The 19,512-nt window shown below is 42.1% G+C and overlaps 3 protein-coding genes across 3 annotated transcripts; all 3 read right to left on the minus strand.

Moving 5' to 3' along the window:
* Positions 1-3,377: 3,377 nt before the first annotated feature.
* LOC130930119 (protein shisa-like-2A) lies at positions 3,378-8,606 on the minus strand. The gene is made up of 3 exons (XM_057857857.1): positions 8,399-8,606; positions 4,163-4,299; positions 3,378-4,089 (listed from the first exon to the last, which is right to left on the minus strand). Exons 1-3 carry the CDS (start codon positions 8,575-8,577, stop codon positions 3,905-3,907), a joined length of 501 nt encoding a protein of 166 aa, XP_057713840.1. The 5' UTR covers positions 8,578-8,606; the 3' UTR covers positions 3,378-3,904.
* A 3,711-nt stretch (positions 8,607-12,317) lies between these two features.
* On the minus strand, positions 12,318-15,481 carry LOC130929987 (uncharacterized). Its single transcript, XM_057857640.1, has 2 exons — positions 12,626-15,481; positions 12,318-12,397 (listed from the first exon to the last, which is right to left on the minus strand). The coding sequence occupies exon 1, from the start codon at positions 15,437-15,439 to the stop codon at positions 12,974-12,976; it is 2,466 nt and encodes an 821-aa protein (XP_057713623.1). The 5' UTR covers positions 15,440-15,481; the 3' UTR covers positions 12,318-12,397; positions 12,626-12,973.
* Positions 15,482-15,672: 191 nt separating this feature from the next.
* On the minus strand, positions 15,673-19,263 carry LOC130929954 (uncharacterized). The gene is made up of 3 exons (XM_057857592.1): positions 19,065-19,263; positions 15,746-18,836; positions 15,673-15,690 (listed from the first exon to the last, which is right to left on the minus strand). The coding sequence occupies exons 2-3, from the start codon at positions 18,668-18,670 to the stop codon at positions 15,673-15,675; spliced, it is 2,943 nt and encodes a 980-aa protein (XP_057713575.1). The 5' UTR covers positions 18,671-18,836; positions 19,065-19,263.
* Positions 19,264-19,512: the final 249 nt, after the last annotated feature.

Below are 19,512 nucleotides of genomic sequence, written 5' to 3' on the forward strand. Positions count from 1 at the left end.
TACGAGTAACCACCCTATCCCACCACCCGTTCAAGCTCATTACAGTTTCCTGTGCACCCCACAGTCGATCATAATCCAACTGCTACCATGGTCAAGACCAGAGAGCTTTCAAAAGGCACCAGAGAAAAAATTGTTGCGCTCCACAAAGCTGGAAAAAGGCTATGGGACAATTGGAAAGCAGCTTGGTGAGAATATATAAATCAACGGTTGCAGCAATTGTTAGAAAATGGAAAAGGCGAAACATGACTGATCTACCTCTACTAAAATCTACCTCGGCCTGGGGCTCCATGTAAAATCTCTCCTCTTGGGGCATCACTCATGATAAGAAAAGTGAGGGCTCAGCCTAGAACTACATGGCAGGAGCTGGTCAATGAACTGAAGAGAGCAGTTTCAAAGGCTACTGTCAGTAGAACACTATGGTGCAATGGTTTAAAATCATGCATTGCTCAGAATCGTTCCCCTGTTGAAGCCAGCACATGTGAAGGCCCTTCTGTAATTTGCCAGGGACCATCTGAATGATGCAGTTGGTTGATGGGAGAAAGTCATGTGCTCAGATAAGACCAAAGTAGAACTTTTTGGTGCAAACTTTACTTGTCGTGTGTGGAGGAAAAAGAAGGATGAGTAAAATCTTAAGAACACCATCCCCACTGTGAAATATGGGGGTAGAAACCAAATACATTGGGGCTGCTTTTTTTTCACCTCTGTAATTGCAAACAAATGCTTTTGCACTAAATACTAGCACTCATTTTCTCAGGGGTACAAATACTTATGAACCCCAGTAAATTACAAATAAATTATTTAAAAATGTGATTTCTGGATTTTTAAGAATATGTCTCTATGAGTGGAAATGCATCTATGATTGAAATTTCAGACCTCTACCTATTTTCTAAGTGGGTGAACTTGCAAAATCACAATGAGTGCAAATACTTCTGCTCCTCACTGTATGAGTCTCCATTGGCAGCAGCATCAAAAAAATTCAAAGTCGCTCCTAATAAAAATCCCGATAAATTATTTTTTCATAAAGGTATAACAAAACTTAAAATGGCGATAAAATTCTCAGATTTTATGCTAGATGCACAGATATCTCCAAATTCAGAGAAAGCCACCTATATTTTCAGGATCAATAGCAATATTTAACATATCATGTAAGTTTTTGCCCGAAATAGCAACTTAAATGTTTTTTATTTTGACATAAATTTTCAACAGCTAATAAATCACTCAATTTTCACATCAGAAACTTAATACTTGAGGAACGCATGCAGAATCATCTTAATTTTACTCAACAAAAGAAAATTTTGCATTTTTCTATATAAAATCACAACTTATATAGGTTAAATTCCAATGTCACTATTTGCTCAGCACGTCTTTCCAGCTATCTTGCCCTCGTCGTATGTAGATAAAAATGTTACATAAAATAAAACATGTAAAAGCTGATTTTTTTTTAAATGGACGCAGAAACGTCCAAATTACATTTTTTTTTTTTTTTTTTCAAAAAACACAGGCAGTTGGCCAAAAATTACTTGATTAATTGAATGTCAAGTTACGTTAATGTGTATGGATACAAAACCTAACATGGCGTCCATCATAAAAAAAGAGCTTTTTAAGTTGAAAATTCTTGTAAATAAATATGTAAATCCCGGAATTTCCATAGATGTGAACGTAAAACGGTCTATATTCTTGATTAAAAGCAAAATGGGCAGTTATTCATTTTACGTAAACATTTCAAGCTAAAGTTACGCAATTTGTTTTCCAATCATTTCATTTTTTTTACACTTTCCAAAGTGCATGCATGGTGCTATTTTATATAATAATTACCTTGACTCCTCAACCAAATCACTCTCGAGAATCTCCTGCCTGTTTGTATGCACTAAAACGTTGGTCCTCTTTCCACCTAAATCTGGCGTTAGAACACCACGTGTGTTTGAGTTTGTTGCACTGAAAGCTGCTACGACGCTTTGCCTACAGAAAGCCATGGCACAATGTCTGTAGGAGCTGTCTCGTCAACTGATAGTGAAGTCTTTGCCAACTATAACGTTTTTAAATTGTGATTTCATTCATTAAGGGCAAAAAAAAAAATCTATTCAAAGCCACCTGCCCTTCTGTATTCTCCTCAGGTTAAATCAGGATTTAACTCTGGCGAGTAACGTTTTTTCAAGCTGAGTTCATTTTCACTGACCACACTCAAGCATGGTTAACTCCAAACATCAACTTACCATAATTTCCCGTATATAAGGTTCACCCGTGTATAACGCGTACCCCAAATTTACTTGTAACATCTAGGGAAAATTATTGTACACGTGTATAACGCGCACCCTCATTTAGCACCAATAAATAGAAGAATACAAGAAAACAGAGCTCGTGTACAGATACAGAAATGTCATTTTACTGACTGGTGAAACACAGCACAAGCATAGCACATTTGGTAGTTCAAAACATTACCATAAACTGACAATATGCACAGTAATAATATGATCTGACAACTTCTCCAACTTACCAAAATCCAGGAGAAAACAAAACAGATGTGACTTTTCTTTTAAAGGCTTCTGTATAACTTGATCGTTTCATCATGATGAATAAATGTTTCTTCCATGGATTGATATGGTATAATAAAAGTGAGGACCGAAGTCGGAAATTGGAACGAGCGCATCGCTACTGTAACAGAGGAACTATTGTTATTTGGGTTTGAGTTTCCCGAGGGACAGATATAGTTGACGGACACAGGTCTGTGTCGTGTTACGTTTGTTATGGTCCGAGTTGCCGAGTTGCAATAAACGTTGACTCAAATGAGTTCAAGAAACTAAATTCTGTGCTTTATGAAGAGTGAAAAAAGAATTTAACACAGACGAAATCATTCGACCAATCAGAGTGAAGTATTACCAAAACAAAAATGGTGACATCATGTACCGTAATGGTCGGCAACGGATCGCTGCATACGTTTTCTTCAACACAACATGGCCGTGTCAATAAAAAAAATCGGTTTTTATATATACTGCATATGTATATATAAAATATATATATATTTCTGTCTCCATCCCTGTACCCGTGTATAATGCGCACCATGATTTTACAAGTTTATTTTGGGGGAAAAAAAGTGTTATATTCTGGAAATTACGGTAAATAGAGCCTCACACTCAAAATATATTAAAAAGTTAAACATTAAAACTTTTGGGGAAAAAAATTTTTTGGGGGATTATCTTGAACATTCAAGTGGGGACACAACGTAAAATTGGCCCGATTACAGAAAGGATGACCTGCAAGAGCTATTCATTTCTAATTCAACTGAACATCCTCAATTTTTCAAAGACGCGGGAACAGCATGTACAACAATAGGTACTTAGGCTTTTTTTTTTTTTTTTTTTTCTTTTAACAGACAGTGACACTAGACAGGACAGACGGAACTGTTGTCTGACAGATGAAATTAGACCGGCTCACTGACGAAAAATAGGCAGAAAGCACCTGTTATTTACAACATGAAAGTGACCTAAATGCAATTTGATTTAAATTAATTAATTAATTAATTAATTAATTAATTAATTAATTTAAATTTGCTGCTATCCCAGTCAGTACAATAATTATTTGATGTGGAACAGGTCTGAGGCACCCATGTCATTGTTGTAAACGTGTCATATCTAACACTCATCTCTCATCATGAAGACCAGGTACTGCAGGTGCTTTAAAAAGTCAACTTGACTGTACATAATCTGTTACTTGACTTTCCAAAAAGATAATGACTTGGAACTCCAGGGCTCCAGCACACCACTACTCCAAATAAATGTGCTGTGGACAATACTGAACAATACTCAACAACAAAAATCCTCCTAGGTTTTTTCCTTGTCCACATCAAGATCTTCTATTCTCAATCAAGCAGTCTGTGTGTTGGTCAAGTGGAGCCACTTTAAGGATTTTACGAGGGATTCTCCACTCTCACGTCTGTAAGATTTGCTATAAAACATCTCTGGAACAGACGCGTCGGGTCAGGAGGCTGGTTATCAGAATGTAATTTGCTGCTCTTGAAGTGTTTTCGGAATCCCTGCGGACCAGATGTACAGACTGCTCCTGTCAAGCTGGATCCTTCCTGAGGGTCGCCTGCTGGAAAGCACAAAAAATATGCAGCAACAAAAGTCTTGAAAAGTATGGCAGCGAATGCGTGACACACACTAACCAGGTGCTCTTAAGGGTATGTTGTTGTCAGGGCGACTCGGTTTGGTAGCAATAAAGAGGTAGCAAAGAACACAGACTGTTATGAGGAAAGCTAGAAGGACCACTGCTGCAAAAGACAGGCCAGCAAGAGCCAAAATACTGAGAAAAGAAAAAAGGATAGGAGAAGGAAAGATGAATTCAGAATTTAGAAATGTAAATTGTAGCAATGTACACTTTAACCTCGATTTAGCGGACTTGGAAATAGCGGTCAGCATCTACCATAGTAGTTGTACCCATCTTAGACTCCAAAAGCTTCTTTTAATTATCATGTTTCAATTGGTATATTTGAATCAGCAAAAATTATGGCACGTTCACAAGAATGTTTGCAGGTAATGCAAAAAAATAACAACTTATTACCATTATTTAAAATCATTTTAGGTCATTTGCTGGCCATGAAAAAAGGAGCTTCAATCCGACACATTGTAGGAAATAACGGAGGATTCCTACACCCATTGTCCATTAATCGAGGTTTTACTGTACTAAAGTTACTTCGAATACAAAGATTTTTATTACACAGAAAACAGGAGTTAATATTGATTTTGTCATCTAATACATATGGCAGAAAACACTCAGGTGGTTGAAGTTCCGCTCTGATAACCCCAATTTGGCCAAATTTCAAAATTGTCCTATACACATGTGTAATACATCATTGGAAAGCTTAAAATCTCAATTTTCTGGTGGAAAAAATTGAGCAAGAGGGCATTTATATTAAAAAAAATAAAATAAAAATTAAACCCCTAAACCCTAACTGGAGATGAGAGCTAAGAGAGCATAATTAAAGACGCCATGATTTTAACGAGATATTATCACGTACTTACCTTGTTTCGATCCAAAAACTCTGTATAGCATGCATCACTGAGTGTCAAGACACAGCTGTGAATGGCCACAGCCGGATTTTGGGGGGGATTTCATTGGTGAAACACGATAATATAATAAGGGTCACGATGCAGAAATCGCAGACATCAAGGATTGATCGAGATTTTCATTTTCATATGTTTACCCTTTTAAATGTTTTTTTTTCTTCCAATTTTCTTTTTTTGGATCGATTATTTCTCATCTAATATATCAGGTAATATGCGACGGTAACAAAAAAAAATACAATTAAGCGATAGTTATGATAGTTTTATATGATAGTTTATGATAGTTTTTTACAGATATTTTTTTCATTTTGACACAATTTGTTTAAAAGTTTAAAATATGCGAGTGAATAATTTTTTTAAAGTCGTTTTTTTTTTTTTTAACTAAATATTAGACATCAATTAATTATTCTAAGCTGTAAATGATAGACATTTCGAATAATAAATAATAATAAATAAATAATGATAATAATAATAAATAATAAATAAAACAAAAGCGGTCGCGCGGTATCTGTAAAAGGGGGTGTCCAGGGTAAAATGGACAAATTAAAAATAGTTCGGGGGTTTAATGCGCCATGAAACTGCTATAGCAGCATACATAGACGTATTGTTCTATCAATCACAACAGTTCTTTTGGCTTAAAACACAACCGTTTATTTTAAAGACGGGTGCAAGAGCACAAACTGCTTTTTCAGCCTTGTCTGTGTTTTCCTTCATATATAATATATTGTATATAATTTGGATGTATATTTTACAATAACCTACTAATTTGAAAGACAAAATTAGTTATTGAGATGCGTTTACAGGATTTTTTAGATAAGAGAGTAAAAATTGCATACACAATGTTACATTGAATGTACATAGGGGTGTCCAAGCTATGGCCTGTGGGCCAACTCCTAGTTTTCATTGGCCCGCAGCAAATTTTGACAATACAGTGGTACCACTACATACGAATTAAATTTGTTTCAAGACCTGGTTTGTAAATCGAAATTGTTGTATGTAAAGTGGGATTTTCCTATAAGAATACATTATAATACGATTAATTCGTTCCACAGCCTAAAAACCTACGCTTAATCCTTAAAGGGAACCACGATCTTAAAGACTTGTAGGCTCTAATAACCCACAATTGTTAATGTCAGTATTTTTTATTTTTAACGAAGAGGTTCTACCCTTCCAGTTTATAAAAAAAAAAAAAACACATCTTTCTATTGGGACGGCGCACTTTCACTTGCATGACTGCAATTTTCATTTCTATGCTGAAGCAATTCAACACCATTCTACAAGCCAAATTAACACACTGGATCTAGTCTCAAAATACAGTACACTATGCTACATAAAATAATGCCACAGTATAATGGATCTTCAAAGACTTCAGAGTGTCAAGCGTCCGCGAACACGGAAACAAGGTTGGACCTCACAACAGACAACAAACGACTGAGGGAATCGTACAGGGGTTTATTAGATAGAAAACAAAAACACAAGCGATTGCGGCAAAAAGGGAAAATAACAAAACGGGTCTGTGACAGGAGGTCGACGGGGATCAATATACAAACGCGAGGGTAAACCAAGGTGGTAGGCAGAGAGTCAATAATACAACTAGAATACACTCACGTACCTACACAAGGTAGAGGCATACAAAACTAAAGCGACAGGCGACCAAAACCCACAGCAGGGCCAAAATTAGATTTCCAAAATAGCAAGTTACTCGAATGACAAGGATGTCGAATGGCGACCAGCAAGGAATATCTCGGCGCCCTTCCAGTGGATCGCCTGCGTCTTCATACTATTGTCGATGAACAGGAATTAGCTGCAGGTGTAATGTCGGGAACGCCCCCACAGCCGGCTCTGTAACAACACAAAATCTGACCAGGAGCAGAACGTGACACAGAGCTTACTTATTGAGTGAATGAATGTATTTAATCGACACAGTGAAGGACGAACATGGCGTGTTTGCAGTGTTTTTTTAGCAGTCACACCCACATCGTCCTACAGATGGAAGACGGGCTCAACTTTGGCAAGCTTGATAGCAATACAATTTTCTGTGTTGTGTCAAATTTACAAGACATGTTTTTGTCCCTAATAAATACTCCAAGTATGATTACAAATAGCAACTATATATAGCAAAACAAATGAATTATAAATGCAAATCGTAATAATAATAATAAAATCAAGTAACAATTCCGGTTCTAACGTAGCGGTTTGATTTTGCATGCTGTTTCTGAACGCGCCGGGTGACTGGCGAGAGAGTGAAAGAGGTGTGGAAGAGCGGGAAGTTTTTACTTCCTTTTTTCATGTTCTGTTGTTGCAGGAGTTGGCTATGGTGGAAAGTAGCTGTGTTGTGTTGCACAAGTTCTGATTAAATGAACAATTACAAACCTGACAAACTATTTTCACTAACTGCAATAACCTTCTTGTGACCCATGTTGATTTCTCTCACAAGAAAATCAGTCGTGCGTCCGTCTTGCCGGAAAACAAAGAAAAAGCGACGCTATCCTAAATCGTCGGATTTCAAGCATATCGTCTTATGTCAAAACAAATGACAAGTTCAATTTTACGTATGTCGAAGTGATCGTATGTCGAGGTACCACTGTATTAATGAATATGGCCCGCACAATAAGCTTGACTTCAGCCTACATCATGTAGCATTTCTCAGCTTCAACACCATTTACTAGTAGACCTAATCACTTAAACAGTGCCTCTCCATGAGCACAGGCGTCAAAACTTTCCAACATGTTGAAATCAAGACAAGAAATTTCAATTGAAATCAGTTCAATTTCACTTCATAGCTCTCCTTTCCATGTGATATATGTTTAAGAAGTTTGTTGTCTTAAAAACTAATTTTCTTAATCTTTACTCCATTTTCAAAAAGCTGCCATCATTGTAAAGATTTACAAAATGCGTGTTTAAATTTGGCATGTTCAGAGTAACATCGAAAGATTTGATCTTATCCTCACAAGTATATATAAATATACGCATATAAGTACTGTATGATATGACAATATATACTGTAAAGGCGTGTTTAACAAATAAAAGTGGAAAAATATTAATTTGGCCCCTGCATCCTTCGATGTTTCTGAAAGTAGCCCTAAGAGAAATATATAGTTTGGAAAACCCTGCAAAAGAACATGACATTTTTAAGCATTTCAAGTGGAACAAAATATTACATGTATATCGATTAAAATCTACAGCAAATATATGTACTGTATAGAGTAAAATGTGGAAGTACATCACAGAAAGCTATGCAAAAAATAAAAAATAAATTGCAGTTCTCACTAAAATTATCAACCCTATGATTTAAACATAATATCCACTGTGCAGTAGACAAGGACTTTACTCAGTACCTCAGCCACCACATGTAAGCATAGTCATGTGGATAAAAGCTGTTAGGGTCATCACAGCAGTACTTCAAGTCATTAAATCCACAACAGAAACGAGCGGCGGCATTTCCAGGTTTAGGGCAGGTGAACGCATCCACCAAATTGTTGCCGGTGTTGAAGTAGCTGCTGCATTCGGTGCTCATGCTGATAACCGGAAAGCATTGAACATGAGTCTGACAACTCCACAGGTTGAGTGCATTAGCAAATGGGATAAAAATGCTCCTTGGTCATGATGAACTGCAGAACAATGGCAATCTCTCTCTCCCTCTCTCCCTCTCTCCCGCTCTCTCTCTCCCTCTTTCTCTCTCTCTCTCTCTCTCTCGCTCTCTCTCTCCCCCTCTCCCCCTCCCCACATTGGGAAGAATCCCACGCTGCTCTCATCACCAGCGGAGCATAATTCAAATTTCCTGCGGTTTTATTTTATAGGCTTCCAATTGAAGCTTCAAAGCCACTTAACCCTTTCATGCATAAATAATGATTTGGTTTTTTTTTTTTTTTTAAACACTCACAAAGCTTTTACTTAATCATTAGCTGTCACTTTAATCCATTAAGACTGGAAGGGGCAAATGGACAGTCAAAATGGATTGGACGTCTAGAGCAAGTCAATGGGACTGAAACATGAAGATTCACAGCAAATCTTTCCGGTTTAGATTAATTGGATGTCTATCGTCATATCTGATGAGTTAAAAAAAAACAACAACAACTTTAGAGTATGACTTTGGGCCGTAACCAGTGTGTATTCCTGCTTATATTTTATTTCTTATAAGTTTTATATTAAATTCATTAATTTAGTTTTTATTAATATTAATGATAATAATAATACATTTTATTTGAAGGCGCCTTTCTGGCTCTCAAGGTCGCCGTACAATCATTTAAAGAACAATTAAGAAATTAAAGACTGAAAACAGTAAAATTAAATAAGCATAGAATGCTTAAAGTGCACACGACAGGATAAAAACGTCTTACATAGCTTTATTATGTGAATTAGAATCGTATTTTGACACGATTCAACTATATACAACAATTTGGCAAAGCGCAGATGACAATAAATTAGTCTTTTAATCTGCCGTTTAGCCACGCCTACCATTATAGGGCTCTAGCGTCCCCAACAGGAGGATGACGTCGGCAGGGCCATGGTTTCATCTGATTTAGAATTCACAAAAAAAAAAAAAAAAAAAATATTGCTGAATTGGAAAAACAAACAAAACGTTAGCATGAACCAATGGCTAAATGTAATCATTGAATATATAACATCAGAAAAAATATCTGCCAAACAGTCAAATAAAATGGACAAATATGAACAACAGAGGGAAACAGTCACAAGAATGATGGACATAGAATAAGGATTCTCTCTCGTCTGCGAAGGAATGCCACAAAAATAATAAAAATGTATACATAAATTGATGTCCGCGTGGTGTCCAAGGAAGTTGTATGCATCCTTCTGCATCTGAAAACTGGACATGTTTAAACCTGAACCACTTTATACACTCCCAGCAGCATGTGATAAATAATTTTCTTCCTCCAAAGATTAGTCAGTCAATGGGTTTAAACTACAAAAAACCCATAGACAATTTAGTTGCCAGCTGCTGCGGAACGTATGCAATTTTTCTGGGACACCCTATATATTAATTACCAGATTCAGAACAATTAAGGAACTATGCTTAAATAATACACTTCACTGGTCCTTGGCATACATCTAAGGGTGTTTGATAAACCTCTCCTTCTGTCAGCTTCACAGGTGGAGTTTGTTGGCGTCCTGCCCTGTGCCGTCGGGTCGCCGGTCCTGTCCCCGGGGTTTTCAGCTGGGGCTTGTCTGGTGGCGTCTGGTCATGCGTGGATCCCGTCGGGCGCACGCTGGTCGCGCGGGCAGGTGAGGGTGCCGCGCGGGTGCCGGTCCGGGGCCGCGGCCCTTCCCCGGCCGGCCTGGGTTGGGTGGAGTGGAGCGAGGGTTGGGTAGTGTATGCGGCGGCCATAGTTCCCTCCCGAGCCGCGTCTCCATGTACCGGATACCGGGGAGGTTGCGGGTGCGCCGTGGGTGGTCTGGGGCGGGGTAGGATCAGGGCCCTGGCGCTTCTCCTGCCCTGCGGCCGGTGGTTCCGGTGGACGGGGCCACGCCCGCGGGAGCCTGCCTCTTAACTCACGCACTCCTCACTTTGACACTGTAAATATCTTTCACCCTGGCACTTACATACTCATTCATTTATCCAGGGAGAGTTGGGATGGGGCCATACAGTCCCGGCCTGGCTCCCCACTGTTTTTAATGCATCACACACCAAGGTTGTGGGATGGTTGGGACCAGGTGGTGGGGGGTGCCTCACGGTTACCTCCTCACGGCAGGCCCTGCCATCCCTGCACCTTTTTTAACGCAGCACACACATCATACTCTGAAGGAGAGCTCTGGCAAAGGGCGGTGGGACGGGCGGCTGGGTTGAATTTCCATGCTGCGGTCCCACTGCCCCAAGCCAAGCTCTCCTATTTTAATGCATACATTGCACTACCCTCCCCTCACAATCCCATCACGATACTGGGTAATGACTGCCAGCCGGGAACCTGGCAGCCACAGTAATAGGGTGCTAGGTGAGTCCCACACTTTTTTTTCTATGGCATGGCCTCCTCTCTGCCTGGGCTGCTGGCCGCAGGAGTGGGGGGAGGTCGGGGCTCCGGTCTCGCGTCGCCCCACGGCGGCTCCTCGGCGTCCTCCTGCCTCCTCCTTTCCCTCTCTTCTCTAACTGGGTATCCGCCCTGTGCTCCATCATGGATCGCTGGCTGGGCGGTAGTATATCGGCAGGATGTTGCCTGCTATGTCAGGGGACCCTGCCCTGCTCTGGGCTTGGTGGGCCGCTGGGGGCCCCGTGGCGTGGCGTGCTGGATTCTGGGGGGGGGGGGGGGGGACGAGGGCTCCTTTGCTGGGCTGTAGGAGGAGGGATGGGCTGCGCTGCCACCCCCCGGAATGACGAAGAGAGCAGCAAAATGTCATTGTTTTGGTCTCTCTACTCCAATATTTTTACAGGATATTCTTTTTATCGAAGTATTTTTCCCCAATTGCTAAATAAATTGTATAGTCATGACAAATAGCAGTCTTGTACTAAATGGAAAATGAAATATTAAAAATGCATTTATTCAGTACAACATGGCAAAATTACTCCATAATGGTCAAAACTATCCAGTTCTTGCACCTCTCAAACTGTATTTTATGCCACCGTAGTTAGTCTGGCTTTTGTCATTTCCCTGCCCCGGCTTCGGAAAGCGTAAACAAACCAGGAGGCGTGGCAGCTAGCCAACATGCTAACCCGAACAGAGTGATGCTTCAAATTCTTATTCTCGGCTCTCGAAGTGAAAAATCACACAAAACTACCCAGGATCATGTCAAACAGCGGCAAGGTTGTTGATTGTCTTCGGTGATCAGCAAACGCCCAGCGGCGAGCGAGTTACAGCTAGCCGGACTCATTCCCCTGCTGCGGGCAGGAGAGCACGTTTGCCGGAGAAGCAGCTGGACAAACAGGACAACGTCAGAGGAGCGCGTAGTTGCCACATGGTCAACACAAATATGGCATAAAATAGTCATTTAGTACATGGCGAAGACGTAAACAGTGAGAGAGTGGCATGCAGTTGTTGTGCAGCTAACATGGCAGGATGTGTCTGGGGAGAACTTTTCTACATGTCCGACCATGATCAAACGTAAGTAAATAGCCCTTTATTTAAAGAAAGTTTGTAGTGTTTACTTTTTAATCGCTGTAGTGGCTGCCATTTTTAACACAAAAAGAAGTTACAATTTCTGAATGGGTTGAAAATTTGACAGAACACCGGGCACACAAGGACGGCAATAAGCCTCTTCTGCCCTCAGCCGAGCGTATGGCTACTCGACTTTGGCAGCGAGCTAAACCGACAAAGAAACTTGGAGGCCCGAACTCCTTCCTCTCATTTATTTCTTTGTGTCAACGTGTGTGCGTGTGTGTGGTAAAACTGAAACATACATAAAACACAAATGTTATACACAAAATAAAAGGTTCTATACAATAACATGTTTATGTAAATAACAGAAAACTGGCTCCATTATGAGCAAATGAAATGAAGTGGCTACTTTAGCTTAGCACAAAAACGTGTGGGTTCGCGCCACATAAATAACAACAAAATAACAGAATAGACACACCAAAATTACATCTAACCCACTGTTAAAACGTACAAACTTACAGATTTTGTTTTGTCAAGGGTTCCCAACGATGTATGGTGCAGAGGAGGTGTGTAACGTCTTAACACCTCAAGGCCTCTTTTCCAACTGAAATAAAAAGTTCTTTCTGCCTGCTGCTTACAGCAAGTCGCCACTAGGGGAAGCCGAGCGCAAACAGCAATACCAAAGAAAAACTTAAGATTCTGAGTTAGAATAGCGACATCCTGTGGACGGATGAACAACGTACAATCCTAGAAAGAAATCAAACCCAAAAAGTAGTCAACATAAGACCAGAGGACATAACACTCCCCGCCTGACATCTGCAAGATGTCAGCTCTTAACTAATGAACGATACACAACAACAACTCGTTTTACATGCTACCCTTAGACAGCAAAAGCACAACTTCACGAATTGGGCGAATGTAAAACCTATTCTCGCCGTTTCGGCAAATCTTAACCTCAACTTTTCTGACATTACCGTCCTCACTTGGGAAAGATTTTGTGATCAGTCCGAGTGGCCAATTATTCCTATGTTCCAGAGACTCCCTCATTAAAACAACGTCGCCCATTTGAAGGTTCGGCTTTTTTATTTTCCACTTGCGACGAACCTGCAAGCCTGCGATGTATTCTTTCTGCCAACGACTCCAGAAAACATTAGCTAAGTACTGCACGCGCTTCCATTGGGCTTTGAATAGGTCACTGGTCTGAAACTGCCCTGGTGGAATCGGTGGTGTGCCAACCTTTTGCGTGAGTAGCATCGCAGGAGTAAGAATGACTGGGTTTTCGGGATCTGTAGAAACGGCTGTTAGCGGACGGGCATTTACAATTGCGGTAACTTCAGCTAACAATGTTACGAGTACTTCATGTGTGAGCTTCCCATATGGATGTTCAAGGAGCATTGCATTGAGGATTTTTCGGGTGACGCCGATCATGCGTTCCCAGGAACCAGCCATATGGGATGCATGTGGAGGATTAAACTGCCATTTGCACGCACTGTCTTTCAAGAATGTGCCTATTTTGTCATTGTGACAGCCTAGTTTGTCTATTTGGAGCTCTTTGCAGGCACTCACAAAATTTGTCCCACAATCAGATCTCAAGAGTTTGGCACCACCTCGGATGGCAAAGAAACGACGCAGTGCATTAATGAATGACGATGTGTCCATTGACTCAATCACTTCAATATGAATTGCACGTGTACTCATGCAGGTGAATATGACTGCCCATCTTTTAGCATCTGCATTAGCACCACGCGTTTTTCTCACTGTAACGGACCAGGGACCGAACACATCAAGGCCTACATTTGTGAAAGGAGGGTCCGTGGACAGCCTGTCTTCAGGTAGCTCAGCCATGATCTGTTCAGGTTGCCTGCCCCTTAATTTGCGGCATGTGATGCACTTGAAAATCACACTGCTTACTGCTCTTTTTCCTCCCACAATCCAAAAGCCCCCTGCTCTGACTGCTCCCTCCGTGAAATGCCTTCCCTGGTGACATAATTTTTCGTGAAAGTGTCTTATTATGAGCTGAGCAAGATGGTGCTTTCCAGGGATTAGTATGGGATTGGTTTCTTCTGCAGACAACTGTGCTTTCTTTAGTCGGCCTCCAACTTTAAGGAGCCCTTGCGTGTCAACAAATGGATTCAGTTTGCTGAGTGGACTTGAGTTTTTTAAAGCTGTGCCTTTTTCAATGCATCCAATATCTTCTGCGAAGACCTCTCTTTGAACGGTGCGAATGATCGTGGTCTTGGCTAGTTGCAGTGACTTTTCAGTTAAATGTTTGTTGCAGTTGTGCCAGCCACGACAGGAAACCTCAGAGTTGTTCTTGAATGATTGAGCTATATGTTGGAGTTTGGCAATAGCCTTTTGCAGCACCTTCCAACTTGAAAACCTTTCAAATCTGGCACTATTAAACTGGCCTTTTGATAGGGTGGTAGTGCAAGTTGTTACCTCAGGACGCAACTCACAGTCAGTCTCTGGGTCTATGAGATCGAAGGTTTGACTTCGAACTTGACTTTGGTCCAACCTGGAGAGGAAAGCTGGGCCTCTGAGCCAGGTGGAGCTGGAGAGCTGCTCAGCGGGCAACGCTCGTGTGGCATGGTCTGCCGGATTTAAGTGTGTGGGCACGTAATGCCACTGGTGAGTTTGTGCAAAGCGCCTGATGCGTTCGACTCTGTTGTGCACATAAACGTGAAAGCGTCTCTTGGTGTTTGAGATGTACCCAAGCACTACCTTTGAGTCTGTGTAAAGATTCACCTGATCGACTGTGACATCCAGCTCCTCTAGAACCAACTCTGCTACTTCCACGGCCAGGACTGCTGCACAGAGTTCAAGTCGGGGTATGGTGATGTCTGGTTTAGGAGCTAAACGTGCTTTGCCGAGGAGGAATCCCACTTCGCTGTGTCCGTCCTCATTTGTGAGTTTGAGGTAGGCTACCGCACCTACGGCTTTTGTGGAAGCATCACAAAAAACGTCAATCTCTATTCTTTGGGCTGCAGACAGCGGTATTGAAGTGTACATTCTGGGAATTTCAAGATGTTGTAGGTGTCCGAGGGAACTTTTCCACTTTTGCCACTGTTCTAATTTGTCTTTTGGCAGTTCAGTGTCCCACTCTGAAACATTTGTGGAAATGTCTCTGAGTATGGTTCTACCCCCTACGATTACTGGAATAGCAAAACCAAGTGGGTCGAACACACTGTTGATAACTGACAGAACTCCCCTTTTTGTGAACGGCCTTTCATTTACTCTTACTTGGAACTTGAATTGGTCAGTCAACAGCTCCCATCCTAAGCCCAAACTGCGCTGCATTGGTGGGGTAGTCTGCCCAATGTCAAGACCTTGCATGCCTACAGCACGATCTTCGGTTGGAAAGGCTCCTGTTATGAGAGGACAATTGGATGAGATTTTGTGCAGGCGTATGTTACACTGAGCCAGCATCTTCTGTGCCCTACTAAGAACATCAATGGCCTGCTCTATGGAAGAGAATGACTTTAGCCCATCATCTACATAGAAGTGCCGTTCAATGAATTCTTTTGCGTCACTGCCAAATTCCATTTCTCCTTCTATGGCTGTTCTTTTCAGTCCAAAGATGGCGACTGATGGGGAAGGACAATTACCAAACACATGAACAGTCATCCTAAATTCTTGCACTTTTCCATCAAGGTCATGATTTTGGAACCACAAGAAACGAAGGTAGTTACGGTGGTCTTCTCGTACTATAAAGTTGTGAAACATATGCTCCACATCTGCCATAACGGCGTATGGGTCGGACCTAAACCGCATCAGAACTCCTACGAGAGTGTTGTTAAGATCTGGTCCCTTGAGGAGCACGTCATTGAGAGAAACATTGTCAAGTTGAGCACTCGAATCAAAGACTACCCTAATTTTTTCTGGCTTTTGCGGGTGGTAAACGCCAAAACTAGGGAGATACCAGCACTCTTGATCTGGCGCCAGTGCGGGCGCTGGTTCGGCATGGCCCTTGCTGAATATTTTCTCCATAAACTCAGCGTAATGCGCTCTCATTTCAGGTTTTCTTCTCAGCGTTTTGCGGAGCGACATTAAACGATTGTAGGCCTGCTGCCGATTGTCAGGTAGGCGCCGCCTAGGTGAGCGGAATGGAAGTGGAGCTACCCAGTTATTCGCCTCATCTTTAGCAAAGTTGTTGTGCATAATGTCTAGGAACAACGCATCTTCTGCCGAAAGTGCAACTTTGTCGTCATTTGTTGTTTGTTGGAAAATATGTTGTCCTAGTTCCGCTTGTGTGTTTAGTGGATCGTTTTTGGTGTATTTCTCTTTGATAACGATTGTGTTTTCGCAAGGACTGAGGAACGTGGGACGTCCACTGTTTAGAACGTTCGTCTTAAATGAGTTCAATGTGGGTTTATGAGCTCCAGAGAGACAGACATCACCTATGACAACCCATCCTAAATCGAGACGCTGGGCATGAGGTGCATTGTTTGGCCCATTTACCTGACCACGAACTTTATGAGCCTGAATGATGTCCCTTCCCAGGAGCAGAAGAATGTCTGCCGATGGGTCGAGAGGAGGAATCTGTGAAGCGATTGATCGCAAATGAGGGTGAGCTGCTGCTACCTCAGGGCTGGGAATTTCGTCTCTATTATCTGGAATCTGATCACATTCTGTTATTGTAGGCAGCATCATGGAGACCTTACCATCTACATCTTCTACAACAAAGCCATCAGCTTTGCGACCTCGTGTCTCTGATAAACCTGCACATGTTCTCATGGTGTATGGGAATATGGTACCTTGCACATTAAACATGTCAAAAAACGCAGATCTGGCTAAGGATGAATTGCTCTGATCATCCAACATGGCATATACCCTCTTTTTCTTTTCTGGAGAAGTTCGGCGATATACATTAACTAAACAGATCTTTGAGCATGATTTTCCTTTTACGCCTTGCCCACATACTTCTGTGCAACTGGCTGTGTTCACAGGATTTGGGCCCTCAGACTCCCCGCCGTGACTCTGGGTTGGGGGATTAAAGTCTTGAGGTGTCCATGGAGGTGGACCGACATGCATGGCAGACACATGAGCATCGCTATCACATTCTGAGCATTGGATAATAGCTTTACAGTCTCGAGCCCTGTGATTTGTGGACGCACAACATTTAAAACAAATGGCGTGCTCTTTGAGAATGTTCTTTCTTTCGTCTAGTGTTTTCATTCTAAACCCCCTGCATTTGACGAGTGAATGTGGTTTTTGGTGGATAGGACATTGTTTGTCTGGATCGAGTGCTGTCAATTTAGCCGGACTGATCTCTATTTTATTCACCGCCAATGGAACTCTGTATTTGTCTCGTCTTACTGATGTCTTATCAACCCTTGGATTTATTACGTTTGAACACTGTAACATAAAGCTAGGGTCTGTTCTCATTTCAGCGTAGTCATTTACGAACCGCACAAAATACGAAAAAGGTGGATAGACTGCACCGTTTTCCCTTTTGTATTTGGTACCTTGTGTAACCCATGACTCCTGGAGTCCATATGGGAGTTTTTCAACTATCGGGTTTATGCCCCTTGGTGTGTCGAGAAAGCTAAGACCCGGCAAATAACTTTCACTTTTGGCATACGATAGCTCTAACAGAAGATCAGCAAGCTCCTGCAGTAAGTGAGTGTCTTTGTTGGAGATTCTTGGAAAAGTCTGCAACCGTTGGAAGAGTGAGGATTCAATTACCTCTGGAGAGCCATAAGTCTTGTCTAGCCGCTGCCACAGACGCTGGAGACCTGCCTGTGGATTACTCACGTGGACCGCCCTGATCCTCTGAGCGTGTTGAAGAGACTCCCCGCCGAGCCACTTGGTGAGAAGGTCGAGCTCTTCGCTGGGCTTGAGATTGAGGCCTTCCGTCGCGTTGCAGAACATGGACTTCCAGGACAGGTAGGACTCTGGCCGGTTGTCGAAAACCTTGAACCCCGATGTCAGCAGATCACGCCGTGCTAGATAGGCTGCTAAATTGGACAGTTCACTTTGTGGGGTTGCTGAAGGTGTAGGCTGGTGTGAGATGTCCGTTCTCGCACGATGAGATTGGAGATGCTCTTCGTCAGCGATGTCGATGTGACGCACATGTGGAAAAGCACCAGCTGATTTTGGGCTATTTTCTGGTTGTTGAGAGTCATTGTGCCTAACCAGGTGCTCAGTGTTTGGCGTTTGTGTGCCATCTGCTTGCACACGCTGGTCGTCAAAGTGAGCATGCACATACTCTTGTGCACGCCTGATGGAGGGGGGTGTCTTGGAAAATACCCCTTGCTCGCTGAGGTCGACTTTGGCGCGCTCCTCTTCTTCGAAAGTCGCCTCCCAAACTTTAGCTGCGGCGAGCGCTGCTTCTGCTTCACCTTCCGTCTTCAGAGCGTGTAGTGTTGCCTCGATGCGTGCCTTCTCGACCTCCATGTCGATTTGGCGTTTGGCGTACCGTGCTCTGGCGTAGGCAGCTTCGGCGTCTGCTCGTGCTTGTGCAGCAGCTTGACTCGTTCTGGACCGGCGTGAAGAATGAGAATGACTGGCCTCCGACCTGGTGACCACTTGGCTGATAGGTGGTGAAACTTCTTGCTGAGACATCTTGGGTGCTTGATGTGTTGAAAATCTTTTTACTCTTCTGCCCTCAGCCGAGCGTATGGCTACTCGACTTTGGCAGCGAGCTAAACCGACAAAGAAACTTGGAGGCCCGAACTCCTTCCTCTCATTTATTTCTTTGTGTCAACGTGTGTGCGTGTGTGTGGTAAAACTGAAACATACATAAAACACAAATGTTATACACAAAATAAAAGGTTCTATACAATAACATGTTTATGTAAATAACAGAAAACTGGCTCCATTATGAGCAAATGAAATGAAGTGGCTACTTTAGCTTAGCACAAAAACGTGTGGGTTCGCGCCACATAAATAACAACAAAATAACAGAATAGACACACCAAAATTACATCTAACCCACTGTTAAAACGTACAAACTTACAGATTTTGTTTTGTCAAGGGTTCCCAACGATGTATGGTGCAGAGGAGGTGTGTAACGTCTTAACACCTCAAGGCCTCTTTTCCAACTGAAATAAAAAGTTCTTTCTGCCTGCTGCTTACAGCAAGTCGCCACTAGGGGAAGCCGAGCGCAAACAGCAATACCAAAGAAAAACTTAAGATTCTGAGTTAGAATAGCGACATCCTGTGGACGGATGAACAACGTACAATCCTAGAAAGAAATCAAACCCAAAAAGTAGTCAACATAAGACCAGAGGACATAACAAAGCCGTGTATAGCGCTCTCCTGGCGGGCACGCGAAGGACCGAAGGGGGTGTGCGACATGCCGTAGGTCGTCAGCCGAGTGGCATTCTCAGTGGACAATCAGCCACAAAATGCAAGCCACCTACGTATTTAAACGTTGTTCCATGTTCCCAGTATTTGACATAATG

The sequence above is a fragment of the Corythoichthys intestinalis genome, chromosome 14 (genome assembly GCF_030265065.1).
Source record: "Corythoichthys intestinalis isolate RoL2023-P3 chromosome 14, ASM3026506v1, whole genome shotgun sequence".
NCBI lineage: Eukaryota > Metazoa > Chordata > Actinopteri > Syngnathiformes > Syngnathidae > Corythoichthys > Corythoichthys intestinalis.

Bases quoted from the DNA above. Each gene is read 5' to 3' on its own strand.
- LOC130930119 (XM_057857857.1), bottom strand. From the start codon at position 8,577: ATGAGCACCGAATGCAGCAGCTACTTCAACACCGGCAACAATTTGGTG. The intron at 4,300-8,398 runs GTACTGAGTAAA...TTCTTTTCTCAG, and splicing joins GCTTACATGTGGTGGCTGAG to TATTTTGGCTCTTGCTGGCC. The intron at 4,090-4,162 runs GTTAGTGTGTGT...TGTGCTTTCCAG, and splicing joins CATACCCTTAAGAGCACCTG to CAGGCGACCCTCAGGAAGGA.
- LOC130929987 (XM_057857640.1), bottom strand. From the start codon at position 15,439: ATGCAAGGTCTTGACATTGGGCAGACTACCCCACCAATGCAGCGCAGT.
- LOC130929954 (XM_057857592.1), bottom strand. From the start codon at position 18,670: ATGTCTCAGCAAGAAGTTTCACCACCTATCAGCCAAGTGGTCACCAGG.